Below are 24,173 nucleotides of genomic sequence, written 5' to 3'. Positions count from 1 at the left end.
TCAAATCCTGAAAGATAATGCTGTGAAAGTGCTACACTCAATATGCCAGCAAATTTGGAAAACTCAGCAGTGGCCACAGGACTGGAAAAGCTCAGTTTTCATTCCAATCCCAAAGAAAGGCAATGCAAAAGAATGCTCAAACTACCGCACAATTGCACTCATCTCACGTGCTAGTAAAGTCATGCTCAAAATTCTCCAAGCCAGGCTTCAGCAATACGTGAACCGTGATCCCTGATGTTCAAACTGGTTTTAGAAAAGGCAGAGGAACCAGAGATCAAATTGCCAGCATCCGCTGGATCATGGAAAAAGCAAGAGAGTTCCAGAAAAACATCTATTTCTGCTTTCTTGACTAAGCCAAAGCCTTTGACTGTGTGGATCACAATAAACTGTGGAAAATTCTGAGAGAGATGGGAATACCAGACCACCTGACCTGCCTCTTGAGAAATCTGTTTGCAGGTCAGGAAGCAACAGTTCGAACTGGACATGGAACAACAGACTGGTTCCAAATAGGAAAAGGAGTACGTCAAGGCTGTATATTGTCACCCTGCTTATTTAACTTCTATGCAGAGTACATCATGAGAAACGCTGGACTGGAAGAAACACAAGCTGGAATCAAGATTGCCGGGAGAAATATCAATCACCTCAGATATGCAGATAACACCACCCTTATGGCAGAAAGTGAAGAGGAGCTAAAAAGCCTCTTGATGAAACTGAAAGTGGAGAGCGAAAAAGTTGGCTTAAAGCTCAACATTCAGAAAACTAAGATCATGGCATCTGGTCCCATCACTTCATGAGAAATAAATGGGGAAACAGTATCAGACTTTATTTTTGGGGGCTCCAAAATCACTGCAGATGGTGACTGCAGCCATGAAATTAAAAGACATTTACTCCTTGGAAGAAAAGTTATGACCAACCTAGATAGTATATTCAAAAGCAGAGACATTACTTTGCCGACTAAGGTCCATCTAGTCAAGGCTGTGGTTTTTCCAGTGGTCATGTATGGATGTGAGAGTTGGACTGTGAAGGCCTGCCGAAGAATTGATGCTTTTGAACTGTGGTGGTGGAGAAGACTTTTTTTTTACTTTATTTTACTTTACAATACTGTATTGGTTTTGCCATACATTGACATGAATCTGCCACAGGTGTACATGAGTTCCCAATCCTGAACTCCCCTCCCACCTCCCACCCCATATCATCTTGGAGAAGACTCTTGAGAGTCCCTTGGACTGCAAGGAGATCCATCCAGTCCATTCTGAAGGAGATCAACCCTGGGATTTCTTTGGAAGGAATGCTAAAGCTGAAACTCCGTACTTTGGCCACCTCATGTGAAGAGTTGACTCATTGGAAAAGACTCTGATGCTGGGAGGGATTGGGGGCAGGAGGAGAAGGGGACGACAGAGGATGAGATGGCTGGATGGCATCACGGACTCAATGGACGTGAGTCTGAGTGAACTCCTGGAGATGGTGATGGACAGGGAGGCGTGGCGTGCTGCGATTCATGGGGTCGCAAAGAGTCGGACACGATTGAGCGACCGAACTGAACTGAAATATATATAAATAGATGTTCTTTATATATAAATAGAACTATACGGTATCTCTTTTATATCTGTCTTCCTTCACTCAGCCTAAGGTTATTTGAGATTCATCCCGGTTGCATGTGTTAGTAATAAGTTCCTTTTTATTCTTGATTAACATTGCATTGTATGGATGTACCACTTGGGCTGTTTCCAGTTTGGGTCTATTATTAATAAAGCTGTTATGAATATGCTTATACAAGTCTTTTCGTGGATATATTTAATTTATCCAACTTGGACTCAGAGAACTGTACCAAATCTGACCTCCTTCATCTTCCAAATCTTCCTTTTGTGGATATTGAGTTTCTCAGTCCATCCTTTGTGTCTGTTCTTATATTTTTTTATCTCTTTATCTTTGTGATGCATTCTGAGTGACTTCCTCAGATTTATCTTCAGTTCAGTAACTCTTCCTCTCTCTCTGTCTGATCCACTGTTGAGTATTGAGTTTTTAAAAAAAATTTTAACAAATGTTTTTCGTATCTAGAAATTCTACTTTCTGTTGTCTCCTGTTCATGCTTTAGATTTTATTTTCATGAATTTCCCTGATTGTTACTTTGAAGTCTCTTTCAGATCTCAGATATGATTTTCTTCTTTTTTTTTTTTTTTTTTGCTGGTTCTGTGAGCTATTTTTATTGGTTTTAGGGTTTGGGATCTTGTGTTGTTTTCTTTCATTGGTGAACACTCTTGTAGGGAGTGATCTTCCATGGCAATCCTGTATGTTTCTTACATGGTGGAAACAGTTTTATGATCAGCTCTGTCTTTTTCTAACAGAACTCATCTTTAGTTTTAATTTCTCAGCTAAGAGTTTCCTTTTGTAAGTATAACGTGAACTCAGCCTCTGTTATCAGTCCAGAGTGCAGATTTGAGGGGTTGTCCTCTTAGGGGGAACTCTGTTCATTTTCTCTTTTCTTAAATTGAATGAAAGATTCTTTATATTCTATAGTACTTTACAGTTTTCAAAAGTTTTATACTTATATTCAGATATATACAGCTTTTTCCTTATAGATTATGAGAAAATATTTAGTATATTTTATGTACTATACTATACAGTAGATCCTTATTAGTTATCTATTTTATGTATAGTAATTTGTGTATCGGAGAAGGCAATGGCACCCCACTCCAGTACTCTTGCCTGGAAAATTCCATGGACGGAGGAGCCTGGTGGGCTACAGTCCATGGGGTCGCTAAGAGTCGGGCACGACTGAGCGACTTCACTTTCGCTTTCCACTTTCATGCATTGGAGAAGGAAATGGCAACCCACTCCAGTGTTCTTGCCTGGAGAATCCCAGGGACGGGGGAGCCTGGTGGGCTGCCGTCATGGGGTCATACAGAGTCGGACACGACTGAAGCGACTTAGCAGCAGCAGCAGCAGCAATATGTGTATGTTAATCCAAACTCCTGTTTTATCCCTGCTCCCCCTCCTCTTTGGGAATCATGTTTGTTTTCTTTGTGAGTCTGTTTCTGTTTTGCCAATAAGTTCACTTGTTTCATTTTGTTAGATTTCACATTGAAGTGATATCATATGATATTTGTCTTTCTGTCTGACTTCACTTAGTATGGTAATCTCCAGGTCCATCCGTGTTGTTGCAGGTGGCATTATTTTATTCTTTCTTATGGCCAAATAATACTCCATTGTGTATATATACCCCATCTTTATTCGTCTGGTGATGGACATTTAGGTTGCTTCCATGTCTTGGCTATTATAAATACTGCTTCACTGACCATGGGATACATGTATCTTTTCAAATTAGTGTTTTAGTTTTTTGGGAGTATACACTCAGGAGTGGAATTGCTGGGTCATATGGTAGTTCTTTTTTTTCCAGATTTATTTGTTTTTGCCTATTTATTTTTGGCTCTGCTGGGTCTTCGTTGCTGAGGCTTGCTCTAATTGTGGTGAGCAGGGGCTATTCTTCATTGTGGTGCCTGGGCTTCTCATTCCAGTGGCTTCTTAATGCAGACCGTGGGCTCTAGGCACGCAGGCCCAGTAGTTGTGGCACACCAGCTTAGTTGCCCTGCAGCATGTAGAATCTTCCTGGAGCAAGGATTGAACCCATGTCTCCTGCATTGGTAGGCAGACTCTTAACCAGTGGACCACCAGGGATGCACCCCACCCCCACCCTTTTCAGGGAATTAAATTTTTAAAAATTAATTTTAAAATATTTTTATTTATTTGGCTGTGCCAGATCTTAGTTGTGCCACGTGGGATCTTCAGTCTTCTTCGTTGTGGTGGCATGCTTGACCTTTAGTTGGGGCATGCAAACTCATGGGCTTCCCAAGTGGTACTAGTGGTAAAGAACTTGCCCGACAGTGCAGGAGACTTAAGAGATGCAGGTTTGATTCCTGGGGTGGGAAGATACCCTGGAGGAGGCCGTGGCAACCCGCTCCAGTATTCTTGTGTGGAGAATTCCATGGACAGAGGAGCCTGGTGAGTTACAGTCCATAGAGTCACACAGAATCAGACATGACTGAAGCCACTGAGCACATATGCAAATTCTTAGTTGCCTCTGAGCGTCTGGAGGAGGCTGTTGGCTCAGGAAGTCTTTAGGCAGCCTGACAGCTTATGGGTGGGGCTGTGTCACCACTCAGTTAGTTGTTTGGCCTGAGGCATCCCAACATTGGTGCCTACAAGCTATTGGGTAGGGCCACAGGTGCTAATGAACTAGAGGGAGGAGCAAAGATCTGCAAAGATCTTTATATGACTGATTGAGCTCCCAAATATAACTGTTGCCAGCTGCAGCCACCCCCAACCTCTCCAAAGCCAGCAGGTAGGTCTGACCCAGTCTCCTATCAAATTACAGCTTTTGGCCTGAGCCTCAGTGCTTGTAAGATCTTGTGTGTGTCATTCAAGAGTGGAGTCTGTATTTCCCACAATCCTTTGGGGCTCCCGAAATTAAGCCCTGCTGGCATTCAAAGCCAAATGGTCTGGGGGCTAGTCTTCCTGGTGCAGGATCTCCGGGATGGGGAACCCAGTGTGGGACTCAGAACTCTCACTCCTGTGGGAGAACCTCTGCAGTGTAATTATTCTCCAGTTTGTGTGTCACCCCCCTGCGAGTACAGGCCTTTATATCATGACTCAGCCCCTCCTGCCCATCTTGTGGTTCCTTCTTTGTGTCTTTTAGCTGTAGAGGATCTTTTCAGGAGGTTTTGGTCTTTTTTCGTAGATGGTTGTTCTGTAGATAAGTGTGGTTTTGGTGTGCTTGTGAGAGGAGGTGAACTCAGGGTCTTTCTATTCTACCATCTTGGTCGATCTCCAAGGAACTGTTCATATTCTCACCCTTGGGTGGGTGACTTACCTAGGCTATGGTGGGTGAACACTTAGAGGTTCTTTTATTGAACAAGGCAACACTTTCCTGCATCTCTGCTGTGCTCTGGGCCTGTGGCCTAGACTTCTGTCCCTGGGCTGGCGATATACCCCTGCACTGGGGCTGCTGTGTGTTCTGGTCTCTGCCCAACTTTACCTCCTACCCACTAAAGGTTCCCTTCTTCCATTTCTGACACTTGTCTTCTTTTTAACTGTGTATTAAAGGCTATGCAAGTTTCTTTAATCTCATTAAGTCTCAATTTCTTCTTCAGGAAAAGTACTGGAGAACATACACATGAATACTGAAGCATAGTTTCTGCAAAAAAGTATTTTAAAAGCAGCATAGCCATTTTATTGTTTTCATTAGTACTGTAATAACTGTGATTCCATTCAGTGCTGAATATCTCTGTAGGCATAATGATCAGTTGTTGTAAATATTAAAGTATTTAAAAAATTTGTTGTTGTGTTAGGGGAAGCACACTGATTGAAACTGCCCATCCTGGCCAGGCACCATAGTAACCATTTGCATGAGTTGTTTTATGACAGGAGATCCTGATAAGGAATACAGAACTAATAAGCCACCACCAACCGGAAGAATTTGGGAAAGGTTGAAAGGAGACACCGCGTGTCCGTCCACTTCCCAGAATCCCTCTCGCTAGCATCTATCTTGGCTGAGTGATGTGTGTGCCACCAGGAAAGACTGAATTAGAATGATTGGCCAATGACCACCCGGAAACTAATCCCATCACCATAAAACCCGACATTGTGAGCCATGCAGCAGAGCAGTTCTCCTGGGTTCCCTTACCCTACTGCTCTCCACTTGGGTGCCCTTTCCCAACAAAATCTCTTGCTTTGTCAGCACATGTGTCTCCTTGGACAATTCATTTCCAAGTGTTAGACAAGAGCCCAGTTTCTGGCCCTGGAAGGGGTCCCCCTTCCTGCAACAGTTGAAACTTTTAAAAATTGATAAAAACAGTACACATTGGGAGTTCCTTGGTGGCTTTTCGGTTAGGATCCTGGGCTTTCTTTGGTGGCCTGGGTTCAATCTGTGGTCTGGAGCTGAGATCCCAAAAGCCATGTGGTGTGGCTGAAACAAAGTAAAGTACACATTGAATGGAAACTAAGAGTCACAGAGCAGTTTTGTTGTTCAGTTGCTAAGTCCTCTTCGACTCTGCGACCCCATGGACTGCAGCACGCCAGGCTTCCCTGTCCTTCACTATCTCCTAGAGTTTGCTCAAACTCAATCTTTCCCAGCATCAGGGTCTTTTCCAGTGAGTCGGCTCTTTGCATCAGGTGGCCAAAGATCTGAAGCTTCAGCTTCAGCATCAAACCTTCCAATTCAGGGCTGATTTCCTTTGAGATTGACTGGTTTGATCTCCTTGCTGTCCAAGGGACTCTCAAGAATCTTCTCCAGCACCACAATTTGAAAACATTAATTCTTCGGTGCTCAGCCTTCTTTGGGCTACTTTGGTGGCTCAGAAGGTAAAGAATCGCCTGCAATGTGGGAGACCGGAGTTCGATCCCTGGGTTGGGAAGATCCCCTGGAGGAGGGCAGGGCAACCCACTCCAGTATTCTTGTCTTGGAGAATCCCCATGGACAGAGGAGCCTCATGGGCTATGGTACATGGATTTGCAGAGTTGGACATGACTGAGCAACTAAGCACAGCAGCCTTCTTTATGGTCCAACTCTCACATCCATACATGGCTATTTGAAAAGTATAGGTGAGGTCTAGCAAATTGCTGTGTCTTTGAACAGTATAGATTTTAGGTCAGAGACTACAGGTGGGTAGCCCTAAAATTTATTGAAACCTCACACTTTTTTATTTCGCTGGCACAGTGTTTCAGAAACTAGATTTGTTGCTGACACTTGAAAATGGTGACATTTCACATGAAATTCAGGTATCCAACTTCTCTTAAGTCATCAGGATAATCTGAACATACTGGGGCTACTTCACAAATAGGTGAGGAAGAGCACAGCAGCTGGTGCTCGATGGTTGCTCTCCCTCGTTTTCCCTCCATTAGAGGCCAAAGGCCACTTGCCATTTCTTGTTACCCTTGTGAAAGCGAAAGTGTTAGTCACTCAGCCGTGTCCTACTCTTTCGACCCCATGGACTGTAGCCTGCCAGGCTCCGTTCTTGGAATTCTCCAGACAAGAATACTGGAGTGGATAGCCATTCCCTATCGTTACACTTTTACTGTTGTTTTAAAAATAGTACAGAAATAGTAGTATATACCTATGTTTTCTATCAAAAATAGGGGAAAAAAAAGATAGGTGGTCAAAAACCATATTGTAAGTATCGGTAAAAAAGTTAATCAGTTAATCCAAGGAAGAAATGAAAGATTTTATTTGAGCCAAATTGGAGGATGGTAACCTGGGAAGAACATCTCAGAAAGCTCTGAGAATTGTTCCATCACTGAGAAGTCAAGGCACAGTTATAAAAGATTTTTGGGACCAAGGGCTGTACGTCAGATGTTGTGTTACTGCCGGTTTATATTACCGAGATCCAAGTGCCATGTGACCCCTTGTGAGATCAAGAAGGAATGTTATCTCTGAGGAGTTGTCTTATTGATGCTAGGAGAATATTGCTCTTTATGACTGAGCAGGTATTTCTGCCGATGGGGAAGTTTAGGTTAATGCATAATGCAGATACGTAATGCACAGTGGGAAGAGAGAGGAGGCCAAAGGACAGAAAAAATTTTTTGTTTTTCTTGTCTTGCCCTAAAATAATGACTTTTATTTCACATATGAAAAATGTAAAAGAAACTATTTTGTGATAGAAAGGAAGACAGTGCCTACATATTTAATAGGACATTTGTGTCAATTTTTTCTTGCACTTGGCTTGCTTCACTTATTTATGTTATCCTGTTTTGACCTTGTGAACATTTCAAATTGCAGCCCCCTCTTCGCTCTCACAGATAAGGCAATGGCACCTGACTCCAGTACTCTTGCCTGGAAAATCCCATGGACGGAGGAGCCTGGTGGGCTGCAGTCCATGGGGTCCCTAGGAGTCAGACACGACTGAGCGACTTCACTTTCACTTTTTACTTTCATGTATTGGAGAAGGAAATGGCAACCCACTCCAGTGTTCTTGCCTGGAGAATCCCAGGGACAGGGGAGCCTGGTGGGCTGCTGTCTCTGGGGTCGCACAGAGTCGGACACGACTGAAGCGACTTAGCAGCTTGGCTCTCTAAGTTCTGCCCTTTTTCATTTCTAGTCTGTCTTCTCTTTTGCATTGCCCTAGTTTAACCTCGGTAATTGAGTGTGTTTCTATGGGAGAACTACTGAGAACTTCTGAAACAACAGAAAGTCCACATTTACTCAGGCCTGTGTGTTCCATCCCCTATAGCTCACACCTTCTAAAAAGTAAAAGTCTCCCCACCACCTCGCTGGTGATTAGATTTTTCAAATTGCAAAGCAGATGTTTCTGTTCAACTGTTAGAAATTGAGGGTTTAAGCACAAACACCCCAAGGAAGACCCATTAACTAAAATTTACTCACATTACATCAACAAGTGGAAGGAAGAGTCTAGATTTTTCTATTTTGATTTTGTAGGATTAAGAGAGCCCTGGGCAACTGATAGAGGGCAGGGTTGTTTCCTTGGATTAGGATGGAGATACAGGTATGAGTACGTGCATATGTGCTCAATCGCTCAGTCCTTTGTGACGCTGTGGACTGTAGCCCTCCAGGCTCCTCTGTCCATGGGATTCTCCGGGTAAGAATACTAGAGTGGGTTGCCATTTCCTTCTCCAGCTTATCTTCCCTACCCAGGGATTGAACCCTCGTCTCCTGCATTTTCCTGCAATGACAGACGGATTCTTTACCACTGAGCCATCTGGGAAGCCCAGAAGTAGAGTACAAGACATACCAAAGGGGGAAAAAATTAAAATACCACTGTTTCATGTGGAAATTTGTAGCCATTGTTTAAGTTTGTGGTTACATAGATTGTGAATGGAACTTTTTATTTTTTTGCGGGGTGGAGGGGGTACTTGTTTCCGTGTAGCTTCAAATTCTGTTTGTAAATATAGTGTTGCCATTTGTTTTGCAGATTGCGGGGTTAGTGATATGCTTTCCTAAACAGCAGGAAAGTTGAAGATGTCTAAACACTTAGTGGCCTTGACAGTCACCACCCTTCTTGGTGTGGCTGTCGGAGGGTTTGTCCTATGGAAGGGCTTCCAGCGCCGGAGGAGTAAATCGAGCCTGGTGACCCGGCGGCGGCTGTCGCAGCAGCAGCAAGTGCCAGGTGGGAGAGAGCTGCCCGCTCCAGGAGAGGACCAGCCGCACTCCATTGCCCCCAGAGCCTCATGGGAAGAGAGGATCCTCGGAGCAAAGGTGATGACTGTGTCTCAAGAGGCAGAGTGGGATCAAATTGAGCCCTCACTTAGGAGTGAGATAGAAGATTTTCCAGTGCTTGGTATCGACTGTGAGTGGGTAAGTTAAAAAGCAAAACTGAAACAAGTATTTTCTGCTTTTCCAGAGATCTTGAATAGTCAAATAGAGGATAAGATTAAAGGAGAATTAGCTTGTTCTTAATTCAGTTCAGTTCAGTCGCTTAGTCATGTCCGACTCTTTGCGACCCCATGGACAAAATGCCAGGCCTCCCTGTCCATCTCCAACTCCTGGAGTTTACTCAAACTCATGTCTATTGAGTCGGTGATGCCATCCAACCATCTCATCCTCTGTCGTCCCCTTCTCCTCCTGCCCCCAATCCCTCCCAGCATCAGGGTCTTTTCAAATGAGTCAGCTCTTCACATCAAGTGGCCAAAGTATTGGAGTTTCAGCTTCAACATCAGTCCTTCCAATGAATATTCAGGACTGATTTCCTTTAGGATGGACCGGTTGGGTCTCCTTGCAGTCCAAGGGACTCTCAAGAGTCTTCTCCAACACCACAGTTCAAAAGCATCAGTTCTTCTGCACTCAGCTTTCTTTGTAGTCCAACTCTCAACATCCATATATAACTACTGGAAAAACCGTAGCCTTGACTAGACGGACCTTTGTTGGCAAAGTAATGTCTCTGCTTTTGAATATGCTATCTAGGTTGGTCATAACTTTTCTTCCAAGGAGTAAGCATCTTTTAATTTCATGTCTGCAGTCACCATCTTCATTGATTTTGGAGCCCCCCAAAATAAAATCTGTCACTCTTTCCAGTGTTTCCCATCTATTTGCCATGAAGTGATGGGACCAGATGCCATGATCTTTGTTTTCTGAATGTTGAGCTTTAAGCCAACTTTTTCACTCTCTACTTTCATTTTCATCAAGAGGCTCTTTAGTTCTTCCCTTTCTACCATAAGGGTGGTGTCATCATCATATCTGAGGTTATTAATATTTTTCCTGGCAATCTTGATTCCAGCGAGTGCTTCCTCCAGCCCAGCGTTTCTCATGATGTACTCTGCATAGAAGTTTAATAAGCGGGGTGACAATGTACAGCCTTGATGTACTCCTTTTCCTATTTGGAACCAGTCTGTTGTTCCATGTCCGGTTCTAACTGCTGCTTCCTGACCTGCATACAGATTTCTCAGGAGGCAGGTCAGGTGGTCTGGTATTCCCATCTCTTTAAGAATTTTCCACATCTCTTATTAATTCAGCATAATACCTTACCAAGATTCTGTTATCTCTGTGTTCTGGATATCTGGAATACAGTTTTAGGAGCCAGGAAATGTAATCAAAGGAGGCCCCAAGCAGAATGTGAAGTTGCTCAGTCGTGTCCGACCCTTTGCGACCCCGTGGACTGTAGCCTACCTGGCTCCTCTGTCCATGGGATTTGCAAGGCAATAGTACTGGAGTGGATTGCCATTTCCTTCTCCAGGGGATCTTCCCGACCCAGGGATTGAACCCAGTTCTCCTGCATTGTAGACAGACACTTTACCGTCTGAGCCACCAGGGAAGTAATAGCTGCCACCAAATCAGATCACAGGTTGGTAGGAGGAACTAAAGATGCCAACACAGTGATGACCAAGAAGAGAACACCTGATGCTGTGGGGAAAGCTTAGTATTCACAGAAGGCCTTACAGAGCTACTGAGGGTATTTCTTTATATCAGCAATAGTTGAGTAGTAGTTTATGTCAGTGACCTTGGGCCATCAGGAAAGGATTAGGGATTTTTAGTTGAATGTGTATAAGAATTATGTCATTTTAGAAATATTAACATATGTTATTTTAGAAATGTTTACACCAACAGCAGTAGAATAAAGCATTAGTAAACACTGAGCTTTAGTAGATTGGGAAAAATCTCATTTGTCAAACACCTTGATTATTCCAACCAAATGAAGTATAACTGCAGAAACAATAGGGTAGGATGAAGTGAATAGTTAGTAGCAGCTATTGATTTAATAGTGATATGTTTACTATAGCAGAGTAAGTTAAAGTGGCAAATAATCCAAAACCCCCTTCATTTTAGCTTTCAGTGTATTGAACTTCCGCTGATGCCACACCTCCCTTCGGGTGTGATTGCATTTCCCTGATTGCTGCCACAGAAAAACCTTCATCCATCCTCCTTTCCATTCTTCCATCTCTGATTCCCTTTCTCTTTTGTTTGCTTTTATATATTTGCTTAGCTATTATTTTTGTCCTTGTTTTATACAGTCAGTATTTGTTTAGATTTACCAGTGTTTACCTTTTTCTTTGCTCATCTTTCCTTGTATCTCAGAACTTTCTGGTATCATCCTCTTTAAGTCTGTTGTTTAGAAGTTCACTTTTTGAGGGCTCATTGATAGTAAATTTATTATTATTCTGTGAAAGTATTAGTTGCTCAGTCGTATCTGACGCTTGGTGACCCCATAGACTGTAGCCCGCCCAGGCTCCTCTGAACTTGGGATTCTCCAGGCAAGAATATTGGAGTGGGTTGCCATTCCCTTCTCCGAGGGATCTTCAGACCCAGGGATTGAACCTGGGTCTCTTGCATTGCAGGTGGATTCTTTACTGTCTGTGCCATCAAGGAACCCCATTGTTCTGAAAGTGTCCTTATTTTGCTTTTGATCTTTGAAGATATTTTCACTGGATACAAAATTCTAGTTTAGCAGCTTATCAGTTTCAGGGTCACTTTCCACTGTCTTCTGGCTTCCATTGTTGCTGTTGCAAGTAACTGTCTAAATGTTGATTCTTTATTCGTACTCAGATTTTTTGTAGACACTTTTAAGATCTTCTTTTTGAATTGCTGATTCTGAAGATTCATTAATAATCTAAGAGAGACTAAGTGTTGTCATCTTTCTGTATTTCCTGCTTGGGATTCAGAGAGATATCTGGATATAGTGACTGGTGTTGTACATCAGTTCTAAATTCTCTTTGAAGGCTGCCTTCCCTATTTTTTCTTCTCTTCCTCCTCTTCTCACCCCTCCTCTTTCACCTCCTTTTTCTTGTTGAAATTTGATCAGCTGTATTCTGAACGTTTTTGCTCTCCAACGTGTCTTGTAATCTCTTTTATATTAAACATGTCTTAATCTCTGGATTTATTCTGCACAATTTCTTCAGGTCTATTTTTCAGTTCCCTTTTTATTTCTTTCATTTTGTCTAATCTGCTATTTAACTTACTCCTTGAATCTTTTTTTAAACCTTTTTTTATTGTGAAATAAAACACATCAAGAAAAGTGCCTGAAACAAAAATATTAATATAATAGCTAGATAGTTTATCAAAGAGAACAGTGTGTAACTGGAAACTAAGTCAAGAAACAGTATTTACTAGCACCCCAGAAGCTCCCCTTGTGGCCCCTTGTAATCATTGTCCCCCCCCCCACCAGGGTTACTATTATCTTGATTTTATGGTATTTACTTTCTTGTCTTTCTTTAAACTTTTACTGCTTAAACATGCATCCCTAGACACTATAGTTAAGTTTTGTCTGCTTTTAAAATTTAATGTAAATGAAAATATCTAGTATGTATTTTGTGTCTGGCTTCCTTTGTTCCAACATTATGCTTGTAATGTTTACCCATGTTGTGTGTGACTGTGATTTCATTACCATATGTCCATTGTGTGAATGTATCATGATTTATTCATCCATTTTAATGTTGATGAACTTTTGGGTTGTTCACGGTTCGGGGCTGTTACGAAGAATGCTGAAGTGAACAAATGCACTTATTATTGGCTGTACAGTATTTATGAGTGGAGTCCTAGGTCTTGGAGTTTTATGTATATCTTTAACTCTTATAAATAATGCTAAATTGTATTCCAAGATGTTTTTAACTAGTTTACCCTCATCCGTAGTAATGAGTGTACCCGTTGTTTTCAGCCATTTTCAGAAGTGGTTCTAAAAATTTAACTTCTCACTAAGACTGTATGAAAATTGCCTTTGTCCAATATCCTTGTCCACATCTGGTACTGTCAGATTTAAAAATTTTAGCTCTTCTAATGGATGTGTAGTAATATTTCATTGTGGATTTAATTTGCATATCCCTGATTAGCCCTGAGAGTGAGCATCTTTTTAAAAAATTTTTATTGATCATTTGGATATCTTTTTTTAATGGAGTACCTGTTTAAGTCATTTGCCTCCTTTTTTTTTAAAATCAAGTTTTCTTTTTCTTACTGATTTATAGGCGTTCTTTTATATTATAGTTATGAACGCTTTGTGAGTTAAATGTGTTGTAAATGTCTTCCCCCATTCTGTGGATTGCCTTTACATTCTTTTAAAGCTTGATGACCAGAAAATCTATATAGTGCTGTATAACAAACCTTACCTTATCTCTCTAGAGTCATGAGTATACTCTTCTATATTATTTTCTTGGAGTTTTATAGTTTTAACCTTGCATATTTAGATTTTATACTCTATCTGGAATTGAGTGTGTGTGTGTGTGTGTGTGTGTGTGTGTGTGTATGATGTGAGGTATAGTTGAGTTTCATTTTTTACCCTCATGGATATTCAATTATCCTAGCACCATTGGTTGAAAAGATAAAAATTTTTCTCACTACTGTGCAATGCTACTTTACTATAAAACAAGCATCTGTATATGAGTTGATCTATTTCTGGACACTCTAGTAATCTAATTTTCTATTCTTACACCGGTGGTCACAAACTATCTTAGTTATGGTTGCTTCATAATGACTCTTGATAGATGTGACAGCAAAACTTCCTCTTTTTTTTTTGGCCTGATCTTAAGTTCTCTGACCAGAGATTGAACCTGTGCCCCCCTGCAGTGGAAGCACAGAGTCTTAACCACTGGACCTCCAAGGAAGTCCCAGCAAGACTTTCTATCTTGTTGTTTTCCCAGAAGGTCTTAGATATTCTCAGTCCTTTGCATTTCCTTAAATATTTTAGAATCGACTTTTCAAGTTCTACCAAAGAAAAATTCTTGATATTTTGATTGCATTGGATCTAATAGATCAGTTTGTGAGGAATTGACCTTATTCTAATATTGAGGTTTCTAATATAAAAATATTTATTTAGATCATTAACTTCTCTTAGTAATGTATTTGTAGTTTTATGAGATTTAATAAATTCTATTACAAGTGAAATCTTAAAAGATGTTGTTTCTGATAGATAGAAATGTCATTTTATTAAAGAACTTAACTAAACCCACTTATTAATTCTAATTACTTGTAGATTCTTTTGGATTTCTGTGTAAACTGTTATGTCATCTGTGAAGTGAGAATTTTCTTTCCAGTCCTTACACTTTGTATTTTTTTTCCTGCCTTACTGTTCTGGCCAGGATCGTAATAGAGTGCTCAGTATGAGTGGTGATAGTAGGCATCCTTGATTCATTCCCTATAGTAGAATGACAGCTTTCAACATTTTCACATTGAGTATGTTGGTTGCATAGCATCATCGACTCAGTGGACATTAGTCTGGGCAAACTCTGGGAGATAGTGAAGGACAGGGAAGCCTGGCGTTCTGCCGTCCATGGGGTCGCAAATAGTCAGATGACTTAGCAACTGAACACAACAAATGTTATCTGCAGTAAGGTTTGTTTACAGATTAAATATATTCAATTCTATTCTTGGTTTCTTTTTCTTTTTAATTTATTTGGCTGTGCTGGGTCTTAGTTGTAGCACTCAGGATCTTCCTTGCAGCATGTGAGATCTAGTTCCCTGACCAGGGATCACACCTGGGCCCCCTGCATTGGGAGCACAGAGGCTTAACCATGGGACCACTGGGGAAGTCCCTACTCTTGATTCTTAAGAGCTTTTGTGTTGTTTTGTTTTTCTGGTTGCTTGTGTGATCTTAGTTCCCTAACCAGGAAGTGAACCCAGACCCTTGGCAGTGAAAGCATGGAGTCCTAATCGCCAGACTACCAGGGAATTCACTAGAGGTTTTTTTTTTTTTGAAGAATGAAATATTGTTGTTGGAGCAACATAGATGGATCCAGAGGATACTAAGTCAGACAAAGACAGATATTCTAGGATATCATCTAATATGATACAAATGAATCTATATACAAAACAGAAATAGATTCACAGACATAGAAAACAAACTGTTTTCTGTTTAAAAAAGGGAAAAGGGGGTGGAGGAGGGATAAATTAGAAGTGTGGGATTAACAGATACATGTTATACATAAAATAGATAAACAACAAAGGTTTATTATATATCTTATAATAACCTATAATGGAAATTAATCTGAAATATATATATAACTGAATCACTTTGCCCTACACCTGAAACTAACAATTTTATAAATCAATTATATTTCAGCTTTTTAAAAGTTTTTTTAAAATCATGAGTAGTTGTTGAATTTTATCAAGTGCCTTTTCTGCATTTCTTGAGATGAGTATGTGGTTTTTCTCTGTTAGTCTGTTGTTGTGATGAAATACATTAATTTTTAAATTCCTGGAATAAACCCAACTTGGTCATGATGTCTTATTCTCCTTATACATTGCTGACTTCATTTTGCTAGTGTTTTTTTTTTAAAAAATCTATATTCATGAGTGATACTGGCTTATAATTCTACTTTCTAGAAATGACCTTGTCAGATTTTTTTTTTTCCTTGTCAGATTTTGATTAAAGTATGAGGCTGGCTTCATACAATAGGTTAGGGCTGTTCATTATTTTTGTGTTCGCTGGAAAAGTTTGTGTAAGATTGTCAATTCTTTTTTCCTTAAATGTTTGATTAAAATCTACTGGTGAAACCATCTGGAATTTTCTTTTAAGGGAGGTTTCTGAATTATGAATACAATATTAAGATAGTTTGGAGGCTATTCATATTTCCTATTTCTTCATGTCTGTTTTGATAAATTGTATTTTTCATCTAAATCTGTCTTTTTTTAAAATTTTAAATTACAGACATATACTTGTTTATAATATCCTCTAACAATTTTTTTTCCCTATCAGATGGATATGTAAGGATGGCTTCTTTTTCATTTTTGACATTGCTTATTTGCTTCTCTCTTTTTTCTTGATTACTCCTTCCATGTGTTTATCAATGTTGTTAATCTTTTCAAAAAATCAGCTCTGGCGTTGTTGGTCTTTATTGTTTATTTGTGTTCTATTACACCAATTTGTGCTCTTCATTATTTCTTTTCTTCTACTTGCCTGAGTATAATTTGCTATTCTTCATCTATTCTTCAACCTACTCTAATCTGACATCTGAAAGTGATGCACTGAAAGTGATGAAGTTGATGGCTTTCTTGTTTTCCAATCCAGTGGACACTTATTTGGACTTATGTTATGCTAGCTCTCCAGAGCATCTGTGTAATTCCTGCACGAGACATTCTCTCTAGCTTTCATGCCATCACACTCTCCTATTTCCTATCTTACTGGTCTTTGCTCTTTTTTTAAAAAAAAAATTAGTTTAATTTATTTTTATTTTTGGCTATGCTGAGTCTTTGCTGCTGCGAGGGTTTTCTCTAGCTGCCGTGTAGGGCTTCTCATTGCGGTGGCTTCTCCTGCTGCGGAGCACGGGCTCCAGAGTGCATGCTGCTGCTGCTAAGTCGTTTCAGTCATGTCCGACTCTGTGCGACCCCAGAGATGGCAGCCCACCAGGCTCCCCCGTCCCTGGAATTCTCCAGGCAAGAACACTGGAGTGGGTTGCCATTTCCTTCTCCAATAATTGAGGCACATGGGCTCAGTAGTTGCAGCTTCCAGGCTTCAGAGCACAGGCTTAATAGTTCACGGGCTTAGCTGCTGCAAGACATGTGGGATCTTCCTGGACTAGGGATCGAACCCATGTCTCCTGCATTGGCAGGCGGATTCTTTACCACTAAGCCACCAGGAAAGCCCCTGGTCTTCTTCTTTTTCCTTTTCTGATCCCCCTTCTACCTCATATCTAAAAATTGAGATGACTTATGCTTGGTCTCTTCTGTACCCACCCCAGTTCAAACTCAGATGCCTACAAGGTCCAGATAGGAAATGTCAGTGAATGATGCAGAGTGATTGTTTTGCACTTTTGAAGGCATAGGAATAGTTTTCAATTTCATAAAGAAATATGTTCCCTTCCTTTTTTCTTTAAACACAAGGTCTATGATCTATTTTCCATTTTCCTAGTTTTGATAGGGACATGGACTGAGAAACATTTCTCTGTATTGGAGAAACAGTGGTTTACAGCTACAATGATAAATGGGAAATGACAGTTGGCTTCAGTATTGAGAAGACATTATGGTGAATTACAGAATTTGTGCTTTATGTAAATGAAGAAGCTGCTGTGCAGTTCAAGCCAAGTGTTGCCAGATTGTCCAGTTCTTTAAAAAGAAACTTAACATAATAGATTTTAAAAAATGTGAGCTCCACTAATTTAAAAGTGCTGACACTGTTTTTAAAATGTGGAGACCAAAAAAATAATATTAAACATATCTGTGGGTCAGCATCTCTAACTTGTGTCCTCTATATTCTTTTTCTAAGGGATCTCATGGAATTTTGTGGCTTTAAATGTCATGATAAGCTGAAGACTTTAAAAATTAGAACTCCAGCTCTTTATATCCATCTATCTACTTGAATCCTCCCTTGAATGTCTAATAGTCATCTCAGACTTAATATGTTCCTAACAGAGCTCTTGAGTTTTCTTCCCACACTTGTATTATCCCCAGTCTTCTCCACCTTTAAGATTAAAATCAGAGAGACATCCTCCCCCTTTCAGGTTGTCTAACAGAAGTGATATGATTGAAAGTCAGACACAAACAGGCAGTTATAGAATGTTAAGTTTCTTTATTGGCAAAATATATGGAAATTCAAAGAAGCAGTTATAGAAAGCAGGAAATAACACAGCATTCTCCCAGATAGAGGTATGTGTTTCCAGATTCCCCCGAGTTACCCATGGTGATGTGCAACTCTGGATAAATCCTGTACAAAATGAGGATTCTTCCATGCTTTAGAAGCTATTATTGCCTTTCTCCTGGAGGCAGGGGATGGAGATGTTAAATATCTTTCTGACCCCTGACTCCTGCCTGATTTTTTCTGGAGTCTCTGGCTATAGACAACCTTGCTTAACAGATGCAAATAATTAGTGTAATAAAGACTGAATGAAGTGAAGGTCATTTTCCCAAGAGCATCCCTCTGCAGGCCTAGGCTTCAGGCTTGCCTGAAGTCATCTCCCTTTTCCTTACTATTAACCCTTCCCTTCCATTTAGGAAGTATTACCTATGCTAGCTATGAAATAGATTTTGCATCGTCTACATCTTTACATCTCCTCTATTTCCTTCCTAGTCCAAGCCTCAAGTATTTCTTATCTGCACCTTTGAGAACCCATGAACAGTATGAAAAGGCAAAATGATAAGATACTGAAAGAGGAACTCCCCAGGTCAGTAGGTGCCCAACACGCTACTGGAGGTCAGTGGAGAAATAACTCCAGAAAGAATGAAGGGATGGAACCAAAGCAAAAACAATACCCAGCTGTGGAGGTGACTGGTGATAGAAGCAAGGTCCGATGCTGTAAAGAGCAATATTGCATAGGAATTTGGAATGTCAGGTCCATGAATCAAGGCACATTGGAAATGGTCAAACAAGAGATGGCAAGAGTGAACGTCAACATTCTGGGAATCAGCGAACTAAAATGGACTGGAATGGGTGAATTTAACTCAGATGACCATTATATCTACTACTGCAGGAAGGAATCCCTCAGAAGAAATGGAGTAGCCATCGTGGTCAACAAAAGAGTCCGAAATGCAGTACTTGGATGCAATCTCAAAAATGACAGAATGATCTCTGTTCGTTTCCAAGGCAAACCATTCAATATCACAGTAATCCAAGTCTATGCCCCAAACAGTAATGCTAAAGAAGCTGAAGTTGAACGGTTCTATGAAGACCTACAAGACCTTTTAGAACTAACACCCAAAAAAGATGTCCTTTTCATTATAGGGGACTGGAATGCAAAAGTAGGAAGTCAAGAAACACCTGGAGTAACAGGCAAATTTGGCCTTGGAGTGCAGAATGAAGCAGGGCAAAGACTAATAGAGTTTTTCCAAGAAAATGCACTGGTCATAGCAAACACCCACTTACAACAACACAAGAGAAGACTCTACACATGGACATCACCAGATGTTCAACACCGAAATCAGATTGATTATATTCTTTGCAGCCAAAGATGGAGAAGCTCTATACAGTCAACAAAAACAAGACAGGAGCTGACTGTGGCTCAGATCATGAACTCCTTATTACCAAATTCAGACTTAAATTGAAGAAAGTAAGGAAAACCGCTAGACCATTCAGGTATGACCTAAATCAAATCCCTTATGATTATACAGTGGAAGTGAGAAATAGATTTAAGAGCCTAGATCTGATAGATAGAGTGCCTGATGAACTATGGAATGAGGTTCGTGACATTGTACAGGAGACAGGGATCAAGACCATCCCCATGGAAAAGAAATGCAAAAAAGCAAAATGGCTGTCTGGGGAGGCCTTACAAATAGCTGTGCAAAGAAGAGAGGCGAAAAACAAAGGAGAAAAAGAAAGATATAAGCATCTGAATGCCGAGTTCCAAAGAATAGCAAGAAGAGATAAGAAAGCCTTCTTCAGCGATCAATGCAAAGAAATAGAGGAAAAGAACAGAATGGGAAAGACTAGAGATCTCTTCAAGAAAATTAGAGATACCAAGGGAACATTTCATGCAAAGATGGGCTCGATAAAGGACAGAAATGGTATGGACCTAACAGAAGCAGAAGATATTAAGAAGAGGTGGCAAGAATACACGGAAGAACTGTACAAAAAAGATCTTCACGACCCAGATAATCACGATGCTGTGATCACTCATCTAGAGCCAGACATCCTGGAATGTGAAGTCAAGTGGGCCTTAGAAAGCATCACTACAAACAAAGCTAGTGGAGGTGATGGAATTCCAGTTGAGCTATTTCAATCCTGAAAGATGATGCTGTGAAAGTGCTGCCCACAATATGCCAGCAAATTTGGAAAACTCAGCAGTGGCCACAGGACTGGAAAAGATCAGTTTTCATTCCAGTCCCAAAGAAAGGCAATGCCAAAGAATGCTCAAACTACCGCACAATTGCACTCATCTCACGTGCAGTGAAGTAATGCTTAAAATTCTCCAAGCCAGACTTCAGCAATACGTGAACCGTGAACTTCCAGAGGTTCAAGCTGGTTTTAGAAAAGGCAGAGGAACCAGAGATCAAATTGCCAACATCTGCTGGATCATGGAAAAAGCAGGAGAATTCCAGAAAAAGACCTATTTCTGCTTTCTTGACTAAGCCAAAGCCTTTGACTGTGTGGATCACAATAAACTGTGGAAAATTCTGAGAGAGATGGGAATACCAGACCACCTGACCTGCCTCTTGAGAAATCTATATGCAGGTCAGGAAGCAACAGTTCGAACTGGACATGGAACAACAGACTGGTTCCAAATAGGAAAAGGAGTATGTCAAGGCTGTATATTGTCACCCTGCTTATTTAACTTATCTGCAGAGTACATCATGAGAAATGCTGGGCTGGAAGAAACACAAGCTGGAATCAAGATTGCCGGGAGAAATATCAATCACCTCAGATATGCAGATGACACCACTCTTATGGCAGAAAGTGAAGAGGAACTAAAAAAGCCTCTTGATGGAAGTGAAAGAGGAGAGTGAAAAAGTTGGCTTAAAGCACAACATTCAGAAAACGAAGATCATGGCATCTGGTCCCATCACTTCATGGGAAATAGATGGGGAAACAGTGGAAACAGTGTCAGACTTTATTTTTAGGGGCTCCAAAATCACTGCAGATGGTGACTGCAGCCATGAAATTAAAAGACGCTTACTCCTTGGAAGAAAAGTTATGAGCAACCTAGACAGCATATTGAAAAGCAGACATTACTTTGCCGACTAAGGTCCATCTAGTCAAGGCTATGGTTTTTCCTGTGGTCATGTATGGATGTGAGTTGGACTGTGAAGAAGGCTGAGCGCCGAAGAATTGATGCTTTTGAACTGTGGTGTTGGAGAAGACTCTTGAGAGTCCCTTGGACTGCAAGGAGATCCAACCAGTCCATTCTGAAGGAGATCAGCCCTGGGATTTCTTTGGAAGGAATGATGCTAAAGCTGAAGCTCTACTACTTTGGCCACCTCATGCGAAGAGGTGACTCATTGGAAAAGACTCTGATGCTGGGAGGGATTGGGGGCAGGAGAAGAAGGGGACAACCGAGGATGAGATGGCTGGATGGCATCACTGACTCGATGGATGTGAGTCTGAGTGAACTCCGGGAGTTGGTGATGGACAGGGAGGCCTGGCATGCTGCGATTCATGGGGTCGCAGAGAGTCAGACACAACTGAGCGATGAACTGCACCTTTGCAATGCCTCCTGACTGGCCTCCCTACTTGGACTCTTATATACCTACGATCCCTTCTCCATAGAGGTAGCAAAGTGATCTTTTAAAAATGCACACCTCATCACCTCAGTTCCCTGCCTAAAAGCCTCCACTGCATTTTATAAAACTAAGGTGTCTTAATTATGTGTTCTTACTGACTCACATTCTTTCGCCTCTCTCAGCATCTCTCATTTTGTCTCCTATTCTCTTTCCATCCTCTTTCTTACTACTTTCCAGCCTCATTGGGCCTTCATTCTGTTGCCCAAATGGACAAGCTCATTCCTGTCTCAAAGCCATGGTCTAATTTAACTGATTCATTAACTCCACAGAGGCGGTGCTCAGTGTGTATGCACGCTAAGTCGCTTCAGTCGTGTCCTCTTTGCGACCCTATGGACTGTAGCCCAGCAGGCTCTTCTGTCCCTGGATTCTTCAGGCAAGAATACCGGAGTGGGTTGCCATGCCCTTCTCCAGAGGATCTTCCCAACCCAGTTATTGAACCTGCGGCTCCTGTATTGTAGGCAGATTCTTTACTGCTAGTTAACTTTGTTTCAGCCTATAGATACGGTTTCAGATTTTTCTTTGCTCCCTGCTGCCATCGTGGGGTCATTTAAAGAATCATAGACTTTTCCATAATCTCTAAACCAATTCTCTCTAAGTGAATCACTGACATATAGATAAAGTGTTAGAAATTTTGTTTACAATGATTGATGGCATCATCTATTTAAAATTTTTCTCTTGTGTGTATTTAATAACATCTATATCGTTAGTATAGTACCACATTTATACGATTTAAAATGCATGTGTGTATTTATTGTGTATGTCCCAAATATTTTTTATGAGTTGACTAATCTAAAAAGAAGAAAAAAGACAGTGACCACTGGATTGCATAAGACTAACAAAATTAAAATATGTTTTTTTTTCCTATTAAATATAGCATTGGTAAACCAAAAATTTTATTGTTTACCATGGGTAGTAAGTGATGTCGGGAAAAAGATGTTGGCAGAGGATGAAATATAAGAAATTAAAACTAGATAGCTTATTATTTATGTCCAATTGATTCTGCTAGAAGCATTATTCTTCCAATTATACATTCAGTATAAATTGGGTACCTATTGAAATCATAAACATTTGGATTCCTAGTGGAAAAACCTTAATTATCATTCAGTAGATCTTAAGCACAATCCAGAAACAGTACTAAAAAGATAACTTATCTATCTGTTTATTTAATGTATTTTAGACAGTGGAACTTGATTGAAAAGGTTTTCAAAGATCCCTGGCCTTAGGAATTAGCAGTGAGTATTATATCAAATTAGCAGTACTAACGGAGAAGGCAATGGCAACCCACTCCAGTACTCTTGCCTAGCAAATCCCATGGACAGAGGAGCCTGGTAGGCTGCAGTCCATGGGGTCGCTAGCAGTCAGACACGACTGAACGACTTAACTTTCACTTTTCACTTTCATGCATTGGAGAAGGAAATGGCAACCCACTCCAGTGTTCTTGCCTGGAGAATCCCAGGGACAGGGGAGCCTGGTGGGCTGCCGTCTCTGGGGTCGCACAGTGTCGGACACAACTAAAGCGACTTAGCAGCAGCAGCAGCAGTGCTAAATATTAGAAGTGGAGATTTTCTACTTTTTCTTGGAGAAACCTGATATTATATATTGAGGGAATTATGTACTAATTAAAAAAGTGATTTGGCCACATCCAGGTGAATATTTTAGAACAGGAACCAGTAGTTTAATTTCTTCTGGATCTTTTAGGCTTTGGCTGAGCCCCCAGAAACAGACATATTGGGGATCAAACTGACCTGCTTTCATTTGAGGATATGGAATAGCCCTCACTGATAAAGCAGTGCCTGAGAAGGGAACTCCTAAAGCTTTTGTGAGTCAAACCATGGTTTTACTTAGCATAGAAGTAGAAGTTGAAGATGCAGTCCCTCCTAATTTTATGATTCCTGGTCTAGACTATTTCTTCTACATTCTACAGATTGGGAAATTCAGGTTCCAGTTCTGACTTTGCCCCAATTTCTCCACGTTTAGGCAATTTACTTCATTTGTAGCCCTTACATTTCTTCTCCTGAAAAATGAGAAGGATTGAAATTTACTGAATGCTTAACTTGGCTTCCGTGGATAGCTTTAGGGGACCTTGAATTAATGTGAAGTTTGTATGTAAATTTTTCTAGGAATAATTTCCTTAGCTGTAAGCATTTTCTCCAATTTATCTATTACTTCAAAAAAGATTAAAACTAAACCAGTTAATATGTAAAGTTATTTTCATCTCTTAAGATATAAGAATCCTAACTTATGCTCAGTATACATTTTTATGAACAGCTTATGAACATAAAATGCTGAGAAAGCACTTTGTGCTACAAAGATTTATTATATTGGCAGGTACCCACTTATTGTTAGTTTTGTATTTCCTGCCTCTTTGTGAAAATCAGACCTACAGCCAGTGATGCCCTATAAATGAGTCAGTTTATAAGCATGCACATTAGAGAGTCTAGAAAATGAAGAATGTATTCGCATTTGGCACTCATTTCCTTAGCTTTTTAAAACCAATGTGTCTCACATGACTCTGCCAGTGTGTGTGTCCCAGTGCTCCTCCAGGTCAGCTGGTCACTATTTATGGCCTGCTCATATTTCAGGCTCATATTTGGGCCCT

At 40.6% G+C, this 24,173-nt stretch overlaps 1 protein-coding gene across 1 annotated transcript in view; it reads left to right on the top strand.

Moving 5' to 3' along the window:
• EXD2 (exonuclease 3'-5' domain containing 2) overlaps positions 1–24,173 on the top strand; it is a 59,991-nt gene that overhangs the window by 12,324 nt on the left and 23,494 nt on the right. The window contains exon 2 of the mRNA XM_040226212.1: positions 8,922–9,304. Within this exon, the coding sequence (XP_040082146.1) occupies positions 8,969–9,304 (336 nt within the window). The 5' untranslated portion in view covers positions 8,922–8,968. The remainder of the gene's footprint in view (positions 1–8,921; positions 9,305–24,173) is intronic.

The sequence above is a fragment of the Oryx dammah genome, unplaced genomic scaffold, assembly GCF_014754425.2.
Source record: "Oryx dammah isolate SB20612 unplaced genomic scaffold, SCBI_Odam_1.1 HiC_scaffold_26, whole genome shotgun sequence".
Taxonomy (NCBI): Eukaryota; Metazoa; Chordata; class Mammalia; order Artiodactyla; family Bovidae; genus Oryx; species Oryx dammah.
This window is presented reverse-complemented; position numbering and strand designations above follow the sequence as displayed.